The 24381-nt window shown below is 39.7% G+C and overlaps 1 protein-coding gene across 1 annotated transcript; it reads left to right on the top strand.

Moving 5' to 3' along the window:
• Positions 1-8842: 8842 nt before the first annotated feature.
• Positions 8843-23701, top strand: HJURP (Holliday junction recognition protein). The gene is given in 11 exon segments (XM_027807177.2): positions 8843-8969; positions 10176-10242; positions 11745-11809; positions 12957-12984; positions 15090-15145; positions 16668-16707; positions 19164-19225; positions 20339-20440; positions 21183-21243; positions 22268-23496; positions 23498-23701. Coding segments are annotated over 11 exon segments (1893 nt in total). The 5' UTR covers positions 8843-8849; the 3' UTR covers positions 23561-23701.
• The last annotated feature ends 680 nt before the right edge of the window (positions 23702-24381 follow it).

A 24381-nucleotide genomic window follows, 5' to 3' on the forward strand; every position in this document is an offset into this window, starting at 1 on the left:
AGCAAGAGACTACAACCTCTTGACTAGCAGCTCCTTTGCTCCCTCCCAGCTCCCAGCTCCTTGTTGAGATGATCTCACCCCCCACCTCACAGCATAGGTCTTGTGTTCATCTTACCAGACCTTCTATAAACACCGGTAAATGTCTAAGCAAATAAATGTTAACCTCATGGATCATAAGAGTAAGGCAGAAAAAACATGCAAAGCAATACTTTCTTTTTCTTTCTAAACTATTTGGGTGCATTGTGCCAGAAAGCAAACTGAATCTTTTAGTTTAACTGAGCACGGTGACGCGTGATGTTGTAAATATTGGGTTAAGTGATGAGAAGCACAGGATTCAGCTTGTCAAAGCAGCATGATGAACACACATACAGCTCAGAGTCAGGCAACAAGCACAGGTAGCTGGGGGTGCTGGAGGATGCGTGAAGGACCAGGGTATAACAGTGTAGACTGGGAGCGTGCCCTCAGATCAGGCATTTTTAAGCACAGGGGTCATTAGGCTGTCCTGGCTGGTGTGGAAGGTGTACAGCTGGAGCTAGGCGTACTCTACTATGAATCCATGAGCGTTAGATGCCAGATTGGACAAGCGGATGTAGGCAAGGTGCCCCAGGACACAACGGCTCTGCAGAGAGCCCCGTCCTCTGGACTTGCCACTTTGACCTGTTTTCTTCCCAGATAAATCAGGAAATGAATTGGTCTAAATCTTCTGGGGTTTGGTTTTTTTCAAGTATGGAGATGTAGTTCCTCCTCACTGCCTTCAGAAAAGGGCCTCCAAGCATCCACACTCTGTGCATGTGTTAGTGGTTCAAGGAAGTTTTCAAGGCTTTCTCTGTTCTTCTTGGCCCTGCTCCTATTTGTGTTAACCTTCTCCCAAGCTACCTTCATTCATCACAGGTTTTTTTATTTTCTACCCGTGCACTTGCTACCAAGTCTTTATCCATCCCCTTTGATATTTTTTTTTTCTGCAACCCAATCCTTCAGCCAATTTCACACAGACCCTATCTTAATTTTAAAGCCTTCTTCATGTACTGAATTTCTTCCCAATTCCTTGAAAAAAATCCCACAGAAGAAGGCAACTGAAGGGAGGGGGGCAAGAAAGAGGAAGGTCAGAAGTACAGAACTCCACACACCAATGCAAATGTCCTTTGCACCTCAGAACTAATAAGCCAGCCAAAGAAAACTGAAGCTGGCTAGTGCAGATGGGTTTAAATCCTCACTTTGTGGTCCACAGTGATTGGAAGTCTGAGGTCTGAGACAATCAAGAAGACACGTCTGTAAAGCGATGCCATCCACTGATCCTGTTTGTAGCCATGACCTTTGCAACAGGGGAAGACACAAGGGAATTCATGCCACACAACTCTGATTTAGCCAGGTACCTGCTATCCAACAAGCCTGGAGAATACAGCAGAGTGTGTGAGGTCTCCCGGGTGTGCACAGGGGGTGTCCATGCCCTGTGCAACCCAACCGCCCCTGTTCATGCTACAGTCCCAGCTATGTAGAAGCCAGCTGAGATACTGCTGCCTCTGCTACATCTCCATCTCCCTTTGCAGAGACCCAGCAACACCTGACTCCCATAAAGCTTGCCACAGGTGTAAGAGCAGCAGAGGGTTGAAAGAGGAGAGGAAATAGCTCAAGCATAGCTCTAGTTTCTTTTTGTTCTCCACAGCAGTGCATCTAGCTTAGAAAGGTGTGAATCTTCACAACTGCAGCCCAGAAAAAAACATTTCCTTTTATCTCCTGGCAAGCACTGACTTCTGTGCTCTTAAAACACATACAGCTTCTAGAACCGGACACCCCCACAGCACTCGTGCCAAAATACACCATTCTGAAAATGGCCTTTCACTCTCTGCATACTGTAGTTCTCTCAGGCATCCACAAAAGTCTATGAGCAATTTTCTAAAAAGGACACAGACACATCATCCTTTTATTAAAACTAATCTTTTCTAGCTGAGGAATCGTGGTAATTTCATATGGTTTGAGTGACCAGGCATATGTTGTTGAATCACGCAGACCAAATATTTATTCTGACCACTTCAAAAATACCTTGTAGGCTAACTCTGGTTTGCCCAGCCTGCTTCGTTAAACAATTGCAAATGAGAAATGTCCAAAAAAACCCACAGCTTGTTTATGCATAATTTGTATGCTCGCAGTAGAAAGGGCTATGTATCTCAGCTAAACCATTTGCAATGAATAATTCCACCATTCGGTACAGATGCAAAGTGTTGGAAGTTACAGAGTGTTATGGAAATGTATCTTCCATCCTCAGGAGATGGGAGAATTTCAATTCCTGGCACTGAAGGCAGGCTTGAATGAGAATATGATTAAACTTTTATAACTGCTTGATGTTTTCTTGGCTCAATCAATATTCTTTTCAATAAGCCCTTGGCCTGTTTCAGAAGCACTGCCAATATTTGTTGTTGAGTAAATGTGGTTTTCTTTTTCACTCCTGCTGATCTGATCAACAGAATGGCATTGATCACAATGAGTGCTGTGTTCAAACATTTTAAAACAATTTAATCTGCTCATGCAGGACAGAGGTTAGGTAGCAGTGCTGATTACAGCACATCTTTTAGTGGCCTCTGCTACAGACGAATACGCTTTGATATCATCCCCAATGTATCCAACTGCAATCATACCTTTGTGCAAGCTGGCAGGAACGGATGGGGTCACACAGAATGCTGGCTTCTTTTCCCCCCAAGGAAGACCAAAAGGGACACAACAGGCAGTCATGCACTCCTCAGGACTAGCATACTGAGCCTTCCATACTGACATGTGTGAAAGCACCCAGGGGAACAGGCTACGATTATTCAGATGTTAATACTGTCAAGCAGAGCGATGCTAGACTAGAATTCAGGATGTGCCTACAGCCTATTCACGGATCGGCCAACAGCATGGGCGTAACCTTGGGCAAATCACTTAGCTCTGTGCCTTGGCTTTTCTAGCTATCAGGCAAGGTTAGTAATTCTTATTTTGTCTTGTGAAACAGTTTGACATCTATGCAAGAGGCACAATGTGGCTGTTGAGTCGTGGCATTCGTTCAGCACATCGGTGGTGACACTCAGTTCCTTGCCAATCTAGGTAGGAGCGACTTCTATAAAATGCCAGAGAGAGTAAAGGGTTTGCAGCAAAAGTCAATCCAGACAGTTTCAGCTGATGCTGACAGCTGGGGGAAGTGGTGAGTACTGAAAGGAGCAGGAATCGCTCACTCTTCAAGGAAATTCTCATTCTTTGCTTTAATGGTAGTACTACTAGGTCTGGTTCTTGAGCTTTATGCCCTAAGCCCTCAATGAGAAAAAGCAACTTCTGTTCTCACTTCTCCATTTCCGCATGTGATGGAAAAGAGGATTGACCACTTCAAGGTAACGGCTGTCCTAGTAATTGCTTATTCCTCTACTTACAGACACGGTCATTGAACTTGGGACCTGCCTTTATAAATGAGCTACAGTCAGACACATTTCAGTGATCAGAAGGCTTCAAAAATAACCACGTGCTGTGGGTTGAGCCCTGCCAGCAGCTAAGGACCCACGTGCACCCCAGTGGGACAGGGAAGAGAACAAGAAAAGCAAATGCAAGAAAACTCATGAATCAAGATAAAGAAAGTTGAGTAGGTGAGAGGAAGGGGGGGCAGGACACATGACGGACGAACACGACACGACATGATGAAAACCAAGTGATGCAAAGGCAGTGACTCACTGCCTCCCACAAGCAGAGGTCTCTGAGCAATGGCCAGCATGGAAGAAAAGAAACTGAGTTTTCTCCTTGCTTTCTTCTTCTTCTACCCCACTTTTTGCTGTTGAGCATGACATTATATGGCATGGAATATCCCTTTGGTCAGTTGGGGCCAGCTGTCCTGCTGTGTCCCCTCCCAACTTCTTGCACAGCCCCAACATACTCATGATGGGGGTGGGGTGGGTGGGTGTGTGTGCGCGTGTGCATGTGTGTCTGTGTGTGTGGCAGAGTGGGAAAAGAGAGGAAGCCTCATGTTTGCAGACACTGTTCAGCAATAGCCACATAATTAATGCCTCACCAGCACTGGTTTAGCCACAAACCTGAAAGAGCATCACAGGGCTGCTCTGAACAAAGGTAGCTCCATCCTGGCCAGACCCAGTACACCAGGAAAGAAATGAAAATAACAAAGTCCCATTCTGGCAGAGGACTGATTAGACTGGAACTGATTAAATTACTCCCTCACAAAATTAAATATGCTATTGAACAGCTGAGGGCAGTAAACAGCCTTGAGAGAACCAGCATGCGCAGCCTTACAGCCTGCTCCGATTCCCTTCCAGCAGTCCTGCGCAAAGCGTTCAGAAGCAGGGAGCTGCAGAACGTTACTCAGCCCAACACAGTGTTTGGGAGCTCAGCAGAGTATTTGGCTTGATGGGCAAGATTTTTGATGGCTTCCTGATGGCCAACTGTGGTTGGGGTTTTTTTTGTTTTGTTTTCTTCTATGTTTTATATAAGCAGAGTTATGGAGTGGTTGGGTGTGTTTAATTATGATAAGGTTTGGAAACAGTTGCCTGTTTAACAGACACTCATGCGGGGACTGCCTTATGTGAAAAAACCAATTTGTGACTTTGGATAGAGCTATGAGTAAGGAAGAGTGAAATACTGCTTTCTGTCCCACCTCTAGCATAAGTAAGGCAGGGCTCCTCGCAGAGGTGCTGGTACACAGTAACTGCTGCAGCACCTGGCCTCTGCTGACTAACTAATTCACTGTGGTTTTCTGGGATGCTCGTGCTCCCTTTTCCACAGGCAGCCAGCTCTTCTGCATGCCTACCGCTACTCGGCCCTCCACACTTCTCAGTGTTTTTTCAGCCTCTGAATCTCTAATGATATTCACTGACTTGACACAAGCTGAGCTGTGCAAGGGTTTCTGGAAAAGAGCAGTTATTTTATGCTTTTATACTCCCCTGTACAAAGAGTGAGAGCAGCATGCAATCCAGAAGAAATACACTGAAGAGAGACGAGTTTGTCATTTCAATAGTCAATGTGATGTTTTGGCTGTATCTGAAGATCAACATTTACAGAGAATAGATGTGTAAATCGCTTTTTATATGGCTCTTCAGAGGTTGCTTTCAGAAAATGATTTACTATTCCAGATGCCTACATACTCAAACATACTGACTGACTGGAGAGAGTTTAGAGCAGAATAGTAAAAATGATCACTTAGTACACAGATGTTTTGATTTATAAAAAAAGTGATAAAAAGATTAAAGGGATAAAATACAGCCTGAGGCTGGGCTAACTGATGAGCTAGAGAGGACACAGCCCTCTCCAAATATGAATAAACACCATGAATAAAATAATTACATATGGTAGTATACCACAGGGTAAGCAACAGCACACAAAACTCAGTCCTACATATTATTCTTCTATAAGCCAAACTAATCAGAGAAGAAGTTGAGGTTAATTCTTCTGTCAAACATTTCTCCACAGACCTACTCCATAGAATCGCAGAAGATGTGGAGCTTGGACAGAACAGAGGATGAGCTTTTAGCACTACACAGGCACCAGAGAAGTTTTCTTCTTGAAATGTCTGTGTTTCTGCATCATATTAATTATCAATATTCTCTTTTATAGCAAAAAAATGGCACAAGGTTCATGGTTCACTTAATCATAAGATTAAAAAGATGCTGGCTGTCTTCATACCACAGGAAATTTCCTGCTGACATCAGTGTGCCCTTGCCCAGTGGCAGAGCAAGAGTGAGAACCCATCTAAGACCAAAGCCTCAGATGTCTGGCTGGGTACTGACTGCAGGACCCATGCTTCCCCATGGCACATAGCACAATTATACCTTTACACCCCAGTCACCCCCACCCTAATGAGGACTGCAAGCTACTTCTCCCAGCAGTCAGCTTATTCCTGACTTCAGAAATAGCTTTAATGATTTGTCAAGTATCCTTATTCGAGCAGAACTTGAGACAAAGTCTTCATTACGCTTAGGTGCCGCATAAACACAAGACAAACGGGTAATCCCTGTTAATTTACAATCTCAATAATTAAGCAAAGGATGGCAAGCAGCAGGCACAAAAAGAAGTACAGAGGAGTGCTAGGAAAAGATAGGCCATCCTGGTCACATAAGACAAGTAATAGCTGCTGTTTCCTACATGACCTTAACATCAAGGTTTTAATGTTATAGCTCTTCCTTGTTTCCTTTCTTTTGGTTGTCTACAGTTTGATGCACTGCCTTGCTTTGCAGTCTGCATAAATGTACCCTCTGGGCGAAAGCATCAGCAAACCTTTGCTGACTTAGTGATTCCTAAGGTCATGGAGTTTGAAATTTTTGGTTCCACCTTATCAAATAGACCACTTACTACCTCTATAGAATAGTTTTCACACTCAGCTGCTGAATGCCACTCTCATTTTCTCACAGGGGTGGTAAAAGAAATTCTTTGCAATTGAGTGCTCCTGTCACTCTAAAGAAGGGTAGCATGAAATCAGAACAGCCAAAAGTAACTACTGGATCGATTGGCTGAAAGGCTGATCTGCTACCAATAAAACTGAACAGAAATATACCCTTATTTTCCTAGGTTACTGATTACATCAAATATAAATAAAGTCTGGGGCTACTGTTATTTCTAGTACAAAATTACATACTAAGGAATTAGAAGACATTACAGTTGTAAAGTGAGTGACTCCTAAACTAGGAAATCTCAGAGTAAAGTAATTAATCTCCTCCTACGTGTGCACTGTATTTCAGTCTTTAATTATCAAAGCACTGCAAGAAGATCACAAAACCCCACAATGAAGGCCATGATGACCCTAAACCCTAGAGTGAAAAAAACAGAGACTTCATGATGCTTTTTTTTCCCCCACAAGCAACTTTATGATGCATTTGTTTCCATGGGAATAGCGCTTTGTTGAAAGAACGGAATAGTTACCCAGTACTTCTTTCATCCTTCTTTAAGCGTGGGGCTTCAGGTCTTATTTACTACACATCATGTAAAGCTTGCCCGGAACATATATATAGTTACTTGTCTACTAATAAACTTCCTACTACTATTCTGACCTATCCCAATACTTGACCATGTTGCAAGTATCACAGAATTTATTTTTCCAGTATTCAGGGGAGTAAAAGTAGTAGCAGTATTCCTCTTTTACCCATGGGACAAGAAAGATAGACATGTGGTTCAAACTACTGAATGCCCATCAATTTTGTCAGCTCAGTCTGAGATACACAGAATGATTTATTCAGGCTATTTACACATTTTAGAAAAATCTTAAGACGTTTACATAAGCTTTTATATATTCAAAGCATAGCTACCATCAAAGTGAACAGGAAGAGGAAGTGTTGAGAGCTCGTGCAAATCCACTCCCAGATGGATATCAAGGAAATAAAGAAGACACATTTAGGTGATCATCAGTGAGACTGTGATTTTTAGATGATTTGTCTTGCATTCATCCCAGCAGGACAGTGACAAACATAGGAGTGGGATCTAGTTCATCAGCTTTGAACTACCACACCTTTCCTTTTCCTGCTGGCTGTAATCAACCCTTCCCCACTCTTGTGCCTGGCCTGCTCACCACAGACATGATTTAACTGCTGAACACAAGGGTTCATGTGGTGGTGGCAGAAAAATTGTACCCTGAAAAAGGGTAAGGCCTTAACACAGAATTAGAAAAAGGGTTAAGACTTGCCAGAAACGTGGTAAAGCCTTAAGGGAGAACTTGTCAGCTGGGGAAACTTCACAACCATGTAATAGTAAGAATGCTTAGCAATAGATGAAACAATGTATTTTTTCTTTAGTTCTGCCATTTAAAATGTAAGATTTATTACAACTGAATAACAAACAGCAAGTAAATAAACACAAATTGGCTTTAGTCAAGAAGCTATTGTGAAAAATGCATCTACATCTTCACAGTGTCAGGATGCCAATTGTAACGGGAGCAATGGGAGCACACCAGGGAACTTGGCGTGCTGAGGGGATATTTTTTGAAAAATCTTTTAAGGAATGGTTGCTTGAAGAATATTTGAATGAGATGACACCCCAAATGTCAGTGCTGGTGGGCAGGCAATGCCTTTGGGGTGCCAGCTCCAGCCCTCCTCCTCAGTGGCCCCAGGCCTGCAGGGCCAGAGACTGGACAGGGCATGACTCATGGCAGCCATTTCACATCACATTCTCCACCCCTTATTCCTCTGACTATTCCTGTTAAACCCAACAGGCAGCTTACACTCCATAGAGCTTTGTGTGGCCTACTCTGCTGCCTGGCTGGCGTGGCAGGGCCTGTGGGCCCAGGGAGTTGTACCCCAGAGAGCCGTGGCCCCAAGGAAGGGAGCCCTAGCCCCAAGGAGCCCTAGCAGAAGCTGGCATCTACTTTACCTCAAGCGGCTCATACTATTTTTTAAATATTAGATTTCTGCCGCCGCCAGGCCGGCACCCTGCGGGCCAAGGGGTGCTCCCCTGCGCCCGGCACCCTTCACAGCGGCTATCCGCTGGGCCGCCACGTTGGCTCCTGCAGCGGTCCCGCTCAGCGCCCGGCCCGACACAGCCCTGCGCCAGGAGCGGGCGGCCGGGAAGCAACACCGGCACCGCGGCAGCCGCCAGCCCCCTCAGGACCGCGGCTTGCCGGGCTGCGCCGCCCTGCCCCCGCAGCCAATGGGAGCTCGCGGCGGGCCGTTGTTGCTAGGTGAAGTAGCGGCTTTGCGCCGCATCTAACCCCGACCCCGTACCCAATGGGAGGACTGGATGCCGTTTGACTGAGGGAGGGTGGGAGCTTGCAGTACGATACAGCCAATCAAAATAAGAAAACTTCCCACTGAGTATTTGGATAGGCTGTGCTTCTGAACTGACATGGTAAATGCCCAATTCGAGCAGCGGAGCGGAGACGGCAGGGGAGGGGGGTGGGAGGCATGTGTCAGTTCCGCGACGCGGCTGAGGGACTTCCGTGCGCCATGGACTTCGACGTAGACCGGTATCTGCGGCAGAGCAATGCCCGCTTCCTGGCCTCCATCAACAGCATCTTGGAGCGGGTGAGGGCCCGGTTCTTGGGCAGGGGCTCTCGTCGCCGTCCTGCGGTGGGGGCCGGGGGAGCTCATGTCGCCTGCGGGGGCTGCCGGCCGCCGCCGTGCTGCTGCCTCAGGAGCGCGGCCAGCTTGACGCTTTCTCTAGCCAAAGTGGCGCATGGCGTGGTCTGGCCGCCTTTGTGCGCCCCGCTGACCACCTCTGGAAGGTCGCTAGGCCGCACGGCCCTCTGCATGCCTCGCCTTTGGCAGCGGTACTGCTCTGCTCGTCCCTTCCTCCTCACCGCCTCTCTCCTGCTGTCAGTCCCGACAGGTTCTGTTCTCTTTCTGTACACTAATTTGCATTAACTGACAGGGAATTCTCTTCTTAGTTAATTACGTGTGGTGTTAACAAGCTCTTACTATTCCTGGCTACCAGAAGCAGCTGTCACCCAGGGCCTCGTGGAGCTTTGCAGTTTGTGCTGAGCCATGTGCTCCTGTGCCTTGGCATGAGTAAGCTATAAGAGTTAGCTTCTTTTATGTGTCCATAAAACTTAGATCTGGGATTGCCAGTATTGAATAAATGACTTAATTATAAATCCAAGTTGCCATTGTAGTGCCCTTAACATAAAGTAGCTAGCATTAGAGGAAGTACTTTCAATGAAACCACAGAAATAAGTGAGGGGCTCCCTCCACTAATCCTCCTTACTTTAAAGCAGTTTTGTGTTAAAAATGTGGGAAGCATGCACCCCCATCCAGATGTGTATGGATTTATTCAGGGATGTCAGCGTTACTGTTCAGCGAAATGTTTGTGCTAATGTCTAGTTGCTGGCATAAGGCTAAGTCTGGCTCTAGAATGTTTTTCCCATCTAGCGTTAGATGGGTGGTTTTACATGGCATGAGCTTAGGTCTATGCTAAGTGGCTCTTTCCAGTTACTACAGAGGAAGTTTAGAAGAAGCTCGAGGGACTTCATGATGTTTGGAGGCTCTGAAGCCCCATTTTTGTCAGTGACTGGCTCGTGCCTTGAAATTGAATGACTCTCATACATGCCTAAAATGTGTGTATTTCCTCTAGGAATTAATATTCCCAGATTGCAGACTTCCAGCCAATAAAACAGCGTACTGATAATTCATGTTTTGGTCAAAACAAAATCGTCTAAAACCAATATTTAAAATGCATGTTAAAAACATGGCTTTCATCATTTATTCTAATTTTTAATGGTCCTTTTTGTTTAGTATAATCACCCTTTTGAAGATGATTTACTTGTTTCCATGGAAACTCTCACTTATGATACACCTGATGGTAAGAACTTCTTAAAGCTTCAATACTTACGTGCTGTGTGCAACTGTTGGCAGCTATGACACTTAATTGCAACAGATACTACGTTTTGGCCACTTAGGTATGGCATTTCATTTGTACACTTTGATACATGCATATAATACCTGGCGAGTTTATTTATATGTGCCATTTTAGTCCATTGCGTGCTCTGTTTTAGACAACAGGAAAGAGTTATTAGCGAAGATGAAGATAACAACTGTTATCCTCACTTCAGTGATAATAAAACCCAGTTGAACATTTCATTTCCCAGTAAAGCCACCAAGATACTAAGTCACAAGTCCCACTAAACTACCGAGCAATGTATTTTAGAAAAACAGAGTGGGCTTTTTTTTGTTTGGTTTGTTTTTCTGCAGTGTTGTTGGGTTTTTTTTGGTTTTTTTTCTTCTTTCTTCACAAGAAGCTCTCTGTAAGCATTATCAACTCTGTAATGGATTGCCAGTTATAATGAAACGCTGGAAAAAGATGACATGGCACAACGTGGTACAGATTTACACTAACCACATGGGAACATTCAATGAAAAGTTGAAGAGGCTACCCACCCAGTTCACACTTGACATAACAGAAATTTACCTTCAGAATAAGTGGGGGTGAAACTACACAATCCATTCATGCATATCACCTTCCTGCTAGTATCTCCATTCCTTTTTTCCCCCCCTCAGTCTTCTCTATTTTGATTATTATTCTTATAAGTCATCCAAATATTAGTATCTTCGTGGCTTTACTGGGAAATTAAATGTTCAACAGGGTTTTATTATCACTGAAGTGAGGATTACGATACACAAATTGCTGTATCAACTCTTGTATAGTAGAATTTAGTGGACATTCACATTAAGTGAATTTACAGTGTCAAGCCCAATGTAATCGCACCAAATATGATTTACTTTTTAAAGGCTTTTACAGACTAACAACTTGCATTTTTTATATTGTTCATTGACAGAGGGAGGAAGCATGCATATAGCACTGTAAAAGTCTTCGATTTGTAAAGGCTTGGTTATGCTTTTTGTGTAGTAACCTCTATTCAGTGCATAAGGAATATGGATCTCCGTCCTCTAAAGCCTTAATTATGGCTTTATCTAACCTCAGATACCATGTTGTCTGCCTGCATTAAATAAAATTTAAAAAGTAAAATAATTTGCTTTTTCCCCCTCTTTGTAGCATCTGGGGCTATAATACTGCTTGGATTTTAGCTCAGTGTTGTTAGACTCAGCATGTGATTTTTGTTTTGGTTTGGTTTTTTACCTGACTTCTTAATTAACTTGAAATTACAATATTCTTTTGGGTTACTTTCCTATAAACTTTTGTTTCAGCAATTATATTGGACGCTGTTCAGATTTGATAATGTTTTGTTACTATGTAATACGTTCTTCCTAAATGTTTATGTTTGTTGGAATGATAACTTGGTGTTGATAGTGTTATACGAAAAGCTGTGTAGCTGTGTTTATATTGATATCTCCTCTTATTTCTAGGACCAAAAAATTGGGAGAATGTGTCAACCAAGGAGGTTAAAGAATGGAGGGAGAAAGTACTTGAGGTATCTTAACAGTATAGTCCTACTTTACAGTCAAAATGTAGAAATATTCTTTTTTTTATACGTATATATAGGAAAACTTTCTGATCTTGCTGTGCCATATAGTATTTGCAAGAGGTGTTACTCAGTGAGGTAAATGTCCAATGTCTGCTTTAAAACAGGGTTTTAGGATAGATTGGTCAAGACTGTCAGATATTTACCAACAGTTAGCACCACTGGTAAACCCAGAATTATTTTTTTAAAATGCTCTCTGATGGGGACACATACTTTTGGCTCTCATCAGAATGTTGTCACTGAAGTTATTGTGCATTGAATTAATTTGTCTTGCTTCAGATGATCAGCTTTTCAATTCCAAAGATCTTACTGTTACTCAGATTTTTTTTCTGTGATAAAATGCTAGAGTAATTAAAGTATCTTTGCAGTCTCAGCACTTGATTGTCTGTCATGCTAAAACCATTACTGTTATCGGTGTATGATTTGTGTCTTTTTATTCTGAGGATTTACATTAAACACGCAATTGCTTATTTTTCTGTTTCTTGAACTCCCCCATAAGAACTCAACAGTGAATTTTACCAAAATCTCAGTGTTTCTTAACGTAACTGTCAAAAGGCACCTTGCAGCTTCATTCTGAGTATCTGCCTAAAAAGCTAAGCTGTGTAGTGTGCCTTAGTAGTTAACACAGAAGCTGTTCCTAACCCTGCAGACTGAGGGGGATGAGGAGTGAATTGCAGACTTGGAACAAGAGTGGATTTAATGGAGGCAGAAAAGGGACTGCATTTCCCTTTTCTTTCCACTCCTGGTAATAACTTGTGCGTCATCTACTGAGCATTGCTGCACGACTTTACAGACTAAATCCGTTGAGGACTGTAAGAGCAATTCTTTTGTCTTAGCCTCTTAGGTGGGCTAAGGTAGCTACAGCTTATGTTCTTGTAGCGATTTTAGTAGCATCAGCATGGCTACAAGTTTTACCAAGTATTTGGCTTTTCTGGTCAGGCCACAGGAAACCTGAAGGAAACTGAATAGTTATTTTGGAAGTGCCTAGTTATGAGATGTGTATACGAAGGTAAATAAAGGCATTGGTTAAAGTAACATTACTATTCTAAGATTCTTCTGACTTTAGTTTTTTTTTTGTACCTATTTCTAATTGCAGTGTAATAGAGAAGGTCGAAGGAATGCAGGTAAAGTGTTTAAAAAAATAAGTGCTATAAATTATCCTGTCGAAATACTCTTGACGAATAGAAGATGTCCTGGCTTTATGTCAAACTCTTTCATGTACTCACTAGAATAGTTGTTAATGGTCTGTGTCCAAACTAAAGGGAAACGTGAGGGATTTTTTCCAGGACTTGTCCTGAGCAAATTAGTAGTTTGTATTTTCTTTAAGTAAATGGTGGAAGAGGGGATACCTTTATTAACTCGTAGATGATACCAAGTAGGAATGACCGCTGTGAAAGATGGTCTGACAAACTGGGGCTAAAACTCAAAGAAAACTTTGTGTAATTTCATGCAGAGAAGTGCAAAGTAATAGACTTATGTAGGGATAATCAAATGTAGGAAGAGGCAATTTTGAAGGCTGGTTGAGCCAACCAAGAGCATCACTCTGTCGTGAAATAGTGCACACTGCAATAGAAGATTGTACCTCATATGTAAAGCACACAAAACAGGTTTTCCGCAGTGTTCAACCATGTTAAAAGTCGCGGTGGAGTACTTTGTTTTGTATTTGTAATATGGTAACTTGACTAGCTGGAGTGAGTCAGAAAAAGAAAAATAATTCCTAGAGCCACTGGTGATGGGACTTAATGGAGAGGAAAAGCAAAAAAGAACACAAGGGCATCTAAGTTAAAATTTAGCAAAGCTTTCCAAGTGTAAACATAAGGAAGTCCTGAAATACGTTTCTCAGAGGTTATGGAGTTGCTCTTAAGAATGGGTTAGACTTCCAGAGGAAAGTTAGGTTCCTGCTTTAAAATGGAAGAAGGAATAGATAGCATCTGTAGGTTCCTTGTTATATGCTTTAAGCCTTAAGAAAACTGGAAATCTTTAGATGTATGCTTGACACTATTAAATAACCAGAAGAGTTTACAGGAGTGAATAATACCTGTGTGCCTGAGTTAGGTATGAGAAGTTTTCTCACCATTTAACCAAAAGTAAGAAGGTGCTTGTGATGTTTGACATCAATTTATCTGGAAAAAGAAATGCAGAAGAAAGCAAGGACAACAAATTCTGCATTAAACAGACAGTCTGGAGTGGGGTAAATATATCTGCTAAAGTACTTGTATTATTTTTATTATTTAAGTCTATCACGTGCATCCAATTGTGAGAAATCCCACTACACCTTTAGTATCAGCAAAGTCATATGTTTGGAGATACAGGTCTATTTTGGGAAAGATTAAATTTCTGTAGTTTATGCAGTATAAACAATAGATTTAAGCAATAACTTCTATATGCATCATAATCATATTCACTGTATACAGACTTGAGACATTGTAGCTTGTAAACACCTTTTTTAAAATCTAATAAGGCAATGGTTAGAGATGTAACTTTTTCAGTAATATCAAAATACTTTTCAGTGAGTAATTTTAATAGCAACAGTATCTGGTTTAGAAGCTAATTGTGAAATAAGTTTATGTGGAAGTCAGGTTTGCAGATAGCTACTTCTGTGTGGGTCTAATACTTTTTGGGTTTTACTTAAATCTGAGTTGTGATCGTTAATGAAGTACAAAATATAGATTGAAGTGTAAAAAGGGGAGATCTCTGCTAAATTAGACAATTCTTATGTTTTAGATTTCTTCTGCTTCTTAGGAAATAAATGGGAGGTAAAAACAACCCACAAAGATTGTAGGTGTGTCTGTCTGTGCACCAAGACAGGCACAGCAGTTTTGGAAGGCCCTTTTGCCAAAAATTTTTGAAAACATGCAATAGAAGTTTGGGGCTCTACTGTGCCAAGAAAAATGCACAAGTTTGCAGTTGTCTTCCTTTCCTAGAAGTGATACCACCTGATAAAGGGGAAAATTTTCTGTGATGCTTCATGGGTTAAGAAGAAAATCTGTAATATGATAGACAGACATGAGAATTAGCCTGCTTTATGTCTAGAATGTTGTTCTGTCACTTGTCTATTCTTTGTATTAGTCCTATGTACGTTCTCCGTTTGTTAAATGTTTCTGTTAAAAATTTTGCAAAATAACTAAGTATATATACAAATGAAGAATTATTGACTTCAGGTAAAGCATTGATCTGTGACCTGTCAAGTTGAAATTGAATCATTTTTTTTCTTCCCATGCATGGTAAGAAATGTCAAAGCAACAGAGCAGTGATTTTGAACAAGAGCGTTCAACAGTACATCAGGTATGGGCACCACACTGCATATATCTTCATAAAGCCTCTTTGGGAAAATGTATTTATATAGTAAAAACCTACATTAATTGTGAGCAGGTTGTCCTGTACCGTAGCTATAAAGTTAGATTTTAAAGACCTGCTAATTGCTGAATCAAGGGACTTTATTCTCCTTAAATAAGTGCTTCTGAAAAAAATTGAGGGCTTAAAGTGTTTTGCTGCAGTTCTGTCACTGCCATTCACCAAACTTTACATCTTACTAAACAGTTGTGTTGTATTTCCCCTCATGTAGTGCCCTACATGTAGTTGCATTATTTTAGGAAAGGTGTGTCTTTACTTGCCAGATGCATGTACATGTAAAATTAAAATCTTCATCTGGTTAATGGTGATCATCTGGTATACTTCCCCAGATTGTTACCTCCCCGATGGGTTCTGTGCTTTGAGGTGGTGATGAATTCAAATTCTCGACTTCTCTATGTGGTGGTCTAATACATCTTGGTGATGGTAGAATCATGCAAGTGCTTTTTTAATTTTTACTATGTCCCCATTCATTTTGTTTATGTATGTTTCATATAATTACATATCCTCCCTCCCATTATGTTATTTCGGGTAACAAATAATAGCAATTGTGTCGGCCATAGATTTCAGCTGAATTCTGTTCTTCGAAGTTTATTTAAAGGGAGAGAGAGCAGTTGGATATAGGCTTTAAACCACTGAGGGCCTTTTTAGTTAGGCAGTATGTGTGTCTAGCTTTTTTAATTATTACTTGTAAAATCTTTGGTTATCTAGAATAAGTTCTTTCGACTTATCTTTTTAAGCAGAAAATACTCAGCATTTGAAGAGTGATAGGGGCAATCTCACTGGTCACTCCCAATTATTTGTTCTGCATAGATGGTAGTTAGAATTGTTTCATTTTGTTGGTGTCATTTTAACCCACGATACGCTAATTTTATGATGGAACCAGACAAAATATATTTAGACTTTTTTTAAAAGAAATTCTGAAGAACATGATGTTAGATGTAAACATTTAGAAAAGGCTCCTTATCCATATAAATGAGCTTTCTATTCAACTGTCAAGACTTCTAGAAATAGAGCAAAAACCATATTTGAAATATTATCTGTGGATTGAGGTAGGTAATTAAGAATTGTTTGAAGTGTTCAGTGAAACTTTCCGTATACACTGGAACACAGAGAAAGTCCTGCTGTCAGTACATACTGATAAAGATCTGGTGATTAGAATTCATGTCAGCTGGTTTTTGCTCTTGTATAATACCTTCTCCTTGCATTATCTGTCTAAATATAGATGGGCTAGAAGGAAATTCGTTTTCCCCATTGAGATGTGAATCAAGACAAATTTATGTACAGATTTGTTAGTAAAGATGGTGGCATCTGGACATAGTTTGGGGAATACAGCTGGGTTTCTTTCACCATCACCCCCAAAAAATTGAGCAAGTAGTGAAAGCAGAAAATTCTACAGATGAGTTAATATAGCTTACACTAACAGGTCTCAAAACTGCTTTCATTTGCTTTTAAGGAATCTCCTGAGAACTCTCGTGTGGATACATCTGACATAGGTGGGGGTTTTGATTTACTTTGTAGCTATGTATTTTTTAACTTTTGAAGAAGATTGCAAATAACTTTTTTGTAATTTTTTAATACAGTAAAAATAATTTTAATACATGTTACTTACCCTTTTCAGAAAGTAGAGAATAGGAATAACAAGAGACTGAGCTGCTGGTAGTATTATGAAATCAATATCCACGTTCCTCTTTAAAAATCTTAGTTCTGAATCCCTGATAAATTGGAAAGTCAATGTGGAATACGTTCAGTTACCTTTTGTTGGCAAAGGAACAGTGACATCAAGACTTTGGTGTAAATGGCAACAGAAGCTTTATTAATAATTACAATATATACATTAATTTGTAATGGTCTGGTAAACAGATATTGCATTCAGCTGCAACAGTTAAGTCTTCACTAGAGTTTGTAAATACTTTCAGCATCAGCCTTGTGGTCTGTCTGCAAAGTTTTGGGTGGTTTTGACCTTGTATTGCCAAATAGTTATTTGATTGTATTAATTACAATCTTTGAATGGCAGTTTTTTTAAATATTTGAAATTTGTATTATGGTCTCTTGATTCTTGTGCATATAAAACCTTACTATTTGGCACAAATTCAACTATGGCTAGGTGGTAATCAGCATTTAATGATTAAAAGCACAATTGCAGAAAAATATGGTTAACTGGTGTTTAAATATTCTGCTATAAACTAGATGCTTCATATGCATAGCTGTCTCCAAGGCAGATACATCTTTTAGGTAATGATAGTGTATTGAGTGCATCTCCAGTGAAATCAACTCCTGTGTTATAGGTCAAATTTTTCAGAGGGAAAGGTGGCGGGTTTAGTTTTTCCTTTCTCTTCTGTACTTGAGGAACAGAGGTGTTCCCAAATTTCCCTTTTGGCCCGTAAAAACACTCTAAGATTCCCTGGAGAAGATACTTCACTTTTTTCCATTCTCTGCTGTGCCGTGGTCCTCTGCTAATAACTAATGTTCCAGTGATTTGAGGTATGATTGGCAATTTACTGAAGACATATTAAAATTGCACTTTTATTAGGTTTCACACTTAGAAGAGTATTCAGCTTGTGTACAGGTCAATTCATTCTGTGATCTGAGCTGTTTTCTAATTTGTAATTGGTGTGATTGAGTCGACCATTCCTGGACGCTGGAGTTAGCTTTATTTTAAGATCTTCCCATTTCTGTAGCGGTTTAGTCTGTGACCATTTAGGGAGCATCCTGCTAGTTTTGTTCCTGATCTACTGGAGAAAGAAGACTGTATGGCAAGAGTTTTGACTGTTCCAACAAATTGGAGGCTGAAACTTTTCCAAAACAAAACATCAATATTCTTAGTGCTTCCTCCACTATTAATTAATGCTTAGTAACTGTTTTCTTGTGGGTAAAATGACCATAACTTTGTATTACATTAATCATGTGGGAGGAAATTTGGGTAATCTGACAGTTATGGGTTTCCGTTCTGATAAAATAATTATACTGGCATCAGGTAATCTGTCAAAGCCAACCCTCTGATTGCTCCACGCTTTCACCAGAAGATGCAAAATAGTGTTATCTCCCACAGAGGTGGCGTTTTGTTATCCTAGCTCTATGGCAGCAGCTGTCCACAGAGCTCTAGGTGATGATTGCACTGACAGGGAACAAAAAAGGGATTAGCTGGAAAAGATTTTCATTCTGGTTTTAGTAATTTAAGAATAGCATGAAGAGGCAGTGATGTGGTAGGTATCATAACCAATATTTTTTTTCTTTCATTTGTATTCCTTTTCAGGGTTATTCGCCTTTCCTCTTTCCCTCCCTGCAGTGAACGCAGTCATGGGACAAAGATAGAACAGCCAGGGAAATTCAGAAACCAGGGGTTACAATGCAGTCACGTGTTTCACGATTGTAAAAGACTGAGGCTTTAGCTAATGATGAATTGGAAGGTCTGGCTACATCTAGCAAAAAAAAATGTTTTGTTGTGTTTCATTCACAAAAATAACCAATGAATACCTAAATTTTGAGTTGGAAGATTTGGACTTGCTACATTAAAAAATATTCTCAAGTCTGTCTTATTTCTCATCTTTGCACTTCTAAGGCAGTCTTGACAATAAGAAACTATGAAAAGGAAGTGTGATAGAAGGGCTTTACTATCTTTGTTGGGATATTTGGGAATGTGGGAAATAAGTGGACATGATACTTTAATGAGCAGTGCTTTGAAAATATTTCACACTCTGAAATTGTAACCATTGCTTCAAGATTTAGGCTAACTAACAAGTTATCTTTACTCTTCTTTGTTTCCCTCAAGTAATTTATGAACTAGAAACCATGTTTTACAATTAGACTTGAAATGGAAATGTAGTATGCATAAAAAGTTTTAGTGTAGAAAAGAGTTTTCTGAAATGAAACCAGTTTAGTCAATAAATTATATAGTGTGTGTTTAAAAACATTTATGTTTTGGTATTTAGTATTCATCTTCAAATTGTAGATGAAGCAAGTGATGCTGGTAAAGTTTCAGTAAGAGGAAAGTTTGGAGACGTCCACTTCCAGGTAAAAATTTCTGGTGTCTAATGTAATGAAACAATTCAGTAGAAATGGTTGAACTATTTCAGTAGCTTACACATGCCTGACGAGTTGGCGCAGTCAGCAGAAGACTATGTAGTCTGTATCTTAATTCACATTTTTAGTAAGTATAGCAAATGAGATGTTCAATAAGTTACGTCATAAAGACCAATATGAAGTGATATTATGTCCTAACAGAAAGCCATACAGCATATTGCAAAGAACAGGTAACCCTAAAAAAGGCTATTATATGTATGGGGAAAAAAAAGTTGGATTAATCACGAAACAAAAATGTGATCATTCACCTGAGAGTCTGGCATAAACAAGTAACATGATTTGTTTAAAAAAACCCACAACTTAATCTGAAATAATGGCTACTATAACAAAAGCAGACTAGAATCTTCTGCTGTTGTTTCCCAAACCAGACTATGGGTATCAGGGCTGCCCAGAGCAGTTAAAAGAGAACACACTTTGTGCATGCAGCCATTCTCATCTTGTGGTCTGCTTGCTCCAGTACAATTACCAAAAATTTTATTTACTTTGCTTACTTGTTTAGCATAGTGCTAAGCGTTGTCACATCTCTGACACGTCAGGGCTAACATAAAATGCTTCACAAAGCAAGAGTTCCGCTAGTGAAGAATGTTTGCCATTTGTAACCAAATGCTTTTAGATGTTACACAGAGGTGTGTTACAGAGTAGACCTTAATTTGTATATGAATTCATAGGATGTTAATAATGCATATAAAGATTTGCAGCTGTAATTACTAGTGCTTTGTAACCAAACGCTAGGACCTTTTCCTTTTTTCTTTTTTTTTTGTTTTTGTTTTGTTTTGTTTTTATCAGTGGATCTTCTGAGGCAGTGTGTGCTTTCCCGTGCATCAGTAAACTAGCTAGTTATCTCCTTTATATGTCTTCACATACAGTTCCTTCCTGGGATATTTTTTAACATAAACTTATTTTTAATATATACATTTTATGCTGGTTGGATAACCTCATCGGAATAATACTAGTTTGAAACAAATCTAAGTAATAACATTGGGGTTTGCCAATGTCAATAAATCCTATGTGTTTTAATTAAAATTCTTTTTCCTCCCCTCTAAGAATCTGTACGTAGGTGACAGAAGTATTCAAGAAAAAGCAAAAGTTCAAGTGGATATGATAGTACAAGTGGACTGTGCTAGAAAAATTCCCAAGTGGATGACGGTAACATACTTCTGTTCCAAGTTATTAGCTAATTAGAATAAAATAAGAACTCCTTGTGCACCACAGTGAATTCTAATACAACTTCTCTACTGTTCCATCATTGTTTCTCTCCTGCTTGCTGTCTGTGTAAATAAACACAGTATCTCAGATCTCGTGACAGCAATGATTTGTAAGAAACAGAGCAGACTTTACCCAATTTTTTTAATTTTCTTTTTTACTTTTATACTTTGTGTTCTTTGAACCCTGATGTGTGAATCAGTCTTCACTTTAGTAAATTTTCAGAAAAGTGTAAATTTGAGGTTTGTAGAGAAAAAAAGGAGTTTTAGCTTTATTTTGGTTTGGGGGGTTAGAGGGATGGGGGGGGCAAAGGGTCGTGTTAAATGGTACAGCTTCTGTTTACTGCTGGAGTTGCCAGAGATATGTTGATCATCCAGATATTCTGATTCAGGTTTGAATTCTCAGATTTGGGAAAGGGGTTAAAATGTAAAATATGTAAAATGTTGCAAAGATGATAAATAGCTTTCCATAAACTAGTAACTCCTAAGAATTCTTACTGAAGTCATAGACTAGACGTTTTCCTCCTTGTCTGAAATTTACTAAGCCCATTAAGACCATAACTCTGTACAGGACCTAGCATAGTGAGAAGAGAGTAGGAGTCACAAATAAGGTTTTGATGTTACCTTTAATGTGCAAAAAATTCAAGCTATTAGATTATGTCATCTTTTTTTTCTTTGTTTTTCAGATAGCACCTCAAGGTTTGTTGGAAGGCCTTCATTTAGCTTCACCAGCACAAGAACTGATTGGTACAGCTGAATCTTTTGGGTGTTGGTCAACTATGATAGTTACAAAATGTGGTTTTATTAAAATTCATTAGAAATAAATACTTAATTTATTGAAAAGACAGAGGCATTATTTATCCAAGAGACAAGTTCAACATGCTGGATTCTTGATGATGTGGTTTTGCATATGGCAAAATGTATTTGAAACACAGGAAAAAACCCCATGTATTCATAAAACCAGCTTTTCTTAAATAGCCCCAGGAAGAAAATGCATAGTTAAAAAATTCAGCAACATTAAGCTCAAGCAGAACCAAAAAATTTATGCTTAATTATTTTAAATTCAAGAAATGTAATGAATAGCTTTGGGTCTGCTGCTCACTGGTACTACTGAAAGTGGTACTTCACTAGTAAGTTTGCTTTCTTCAGAAACTCTCAAGACTTGATGCAAACCTAAAATAGAATTTTGATATAAATATTTCAAGTCTAACAACTACAAAAAGAATTACCTTCATTGTGCTTTATGGCAAGCAAATCTGCATTGGTACTAGCCAAGTACAAAGCTTTCAGCTAATAAAGAAACAGAGCAACAAAACCTGCAGGATAAGGCTGTTTGTCCTGGTCAGAAATCAAAGAGCAATGCAGTCTGCCCCTACAGTGAAAATATTTTATATCTGTGTATTAAGCCATTTTAAAATACTTTTTTCCAGCACACATAATTTCTGTTCTTCTATAGTATGTTAATTCAACATGGTTAGGAAAACCATTTTTCATTTTTTCTTAATGGGTTGTATGATAACAGTGTACATTTTTAAATGTATATATACACATTTATACATCTATGTAGATGTACACATATATACATATAATAATATACAGATTTTTTAACCTGGCAAAAAAGCTTAATGAATACACTATTACAGTAAAACTATCTGTACCACATGTAATTGTTTCTAAGTCATGTAATACATTACTGGGAGTGCCCTAATAAGTTTGGGATTTTTTTTCTTCTTCTGGTTTTGTTCTGTGATTCATTTGGTTTTTTGAATAGGCAACCAAGCCGCTGTTTACAGAGAGAAAGGAGAGTTGTCCAATGAATGTTCTTCATCCAGACCTCTGCAGTTACCATTTTCTGATGTTTCCAATTCACTGGATACAATAACCATACCCAGGCATCAACTTTCTCCGGAACTAAGTAAAACTTGCTGTGATAGTACCTTAGGAGATTACCAGTTTGCAGATGATGAATGCTCCTTCAGCAATGTAACTCTTGCGGACTTGTATCCAGCGATGGTAAGGATACTCACGAGGCTTATAAAAAGGGAGTCTCGGAGAAGATTGTTAAAATACATGTTTGGATACTCAAGACATAAAAGATGGTGTTCTAGAAGACCAAAGCTCAATGTCACTGTAGACAAAATAAGAGGGTTCAGACCTCTTAAACAGAGGCAAGCACTACTCGGCATAGGCGGCTGTAGAAATGAAGACATCCAGGATCAGACTTTAGGAAATGAGAACAAAGAACTTCGGGATGGCAAGTGTTCCACTGATAATTTTTCTGGTCTGGTACCTTATTCTTACATTGATACAGATGAAATCAAAATGGACTACACTGACTCAAGTTTCGGATGTCATTTGGTATCCGCAAAAGGCCATGAAGTCTCTAAAGTGACTGGTGCTCCTGATGTAGCTACAATGGGAGGGGCTTTTCTAGCTGAAGATGAGATACAGACTGCTGTCTCACTAAAGAATTCAAAATGCAAAGAAAGTAAAAAATTGGCTTACAAATGTTCCTCAGAATACTGTTTTATAACATCTGCCAGTTCCGGATCAGCAGCGCTTCATCTGGTGAAAGAGAGTAAAACTCGAAATATTTACTTTCCTTATGGTGATACCTCAGAGTTGTGCTCATCTACTTGGAGTTCCTATGGCAGTAGTAACACTATTACACCTGTCACAAACTGTTCTCCTGCAAAAGCATCAAATACTTTGCTCATAAATCCTGAAAAAAGAATTTCTGAAGGACCAATTTCTTTCCAGTGCAAACACTCATTTTCCTCATTGTTTGTGAAGCAGAGTCCTTCAAAGATGCACCAGAAATGTGAAGATGCCTTTGAAGAGCTCTACTACAGTTTGTGTCCCAAAGAAATCCAAAAGCCTTTGACATTGACAAGACCTCTTTCAAGTTCAAAGAACCTTGAAGAGAAAAAGTTAATGAAGCGTCATTTAAGTGATTCTGTGAGGTCCAGTACGCGGTATGACAAAGAATTTGACAGGATCTATGAGCAGTTGCATAGTGAGGCTGTTCCAAAACTTCCTGGGTTTCAGAGAGCTTCAAATTTAAGGCAATACGAAGGAATACAAATGTCTGAAACTGTAAGTGCTCTTTGTAACTCACCTGTTCAAAGTTCAGCTTCAAATTTAAGGCAGTACAAGGGAATACAAATGTCAGGAACTGTAAATGCTCTTTGTAACTCACCTGTACAAACTTTATTTGCAATTCCTAGAGGTAAAAGACAACGAAATTCTCAAAATGACCCTTGTCCACCAGTAAAGAGACTGAAATTTATACCGGAACAGTATTTTCCTTCAGCAAAATGTCAACAGACGTCTCACAGAACAATTGTCAATCTTCAGGCAGTTGGCATGGATTTTTTCAGCACGAGCAATGGCAGTAACCCCAGCTTTTTTGACATTCACAGCTGCTGGAGTCAGGTACTTGAGGCCCTTGTAAAAATAAAATTTATGCACTCTACTGATATTTGGAGAAGGTGTTAAAAAGAATGGATTAGAGCTGGAAGTTATTTAAAGTAGTGAGAGCATACTTCCACTGCTGTTCGATCAGTAGGGTTGTTGTACAGGTTTGAGGTGTGGGGGATCTTTATTTGCTAAAACAAAGTTGTATCGGGTCTTCTGGATCATGTGAGGAAGCTCACTGTATTTAATAACCCTGAAAATGATTATAAAACGCTCAGTAAAAGAATTTGTTACATTTTGATAGACTCTGTCACTGGTTAAAATAATCTCAAATGGTGACCCTGTTAATTAAGCTGTTGTCCTTCTGAAATGGTTATGCTTAATTCGTTTTATAGATGGACAAGGTGAGGTGAACAATTAAGCTTTACTGGGTTCCATTGGAATCACTAGACATGTTGATTTAAATAT

Source organism: Falco cherrug, chromosome 2, assembly GCF_023634085.1.
Source record: "Falco cherrug isolate bFalChe1 chromosome 2, bFalChe1.pri, whole genome shotgun sequence".
Taxonomy (NCBI): domain Eukaryota; kingdom Metazoa; phylum Chordata; class Aves; order Falconiformes; family Falconidae; genus Falco; species Falco cherrug.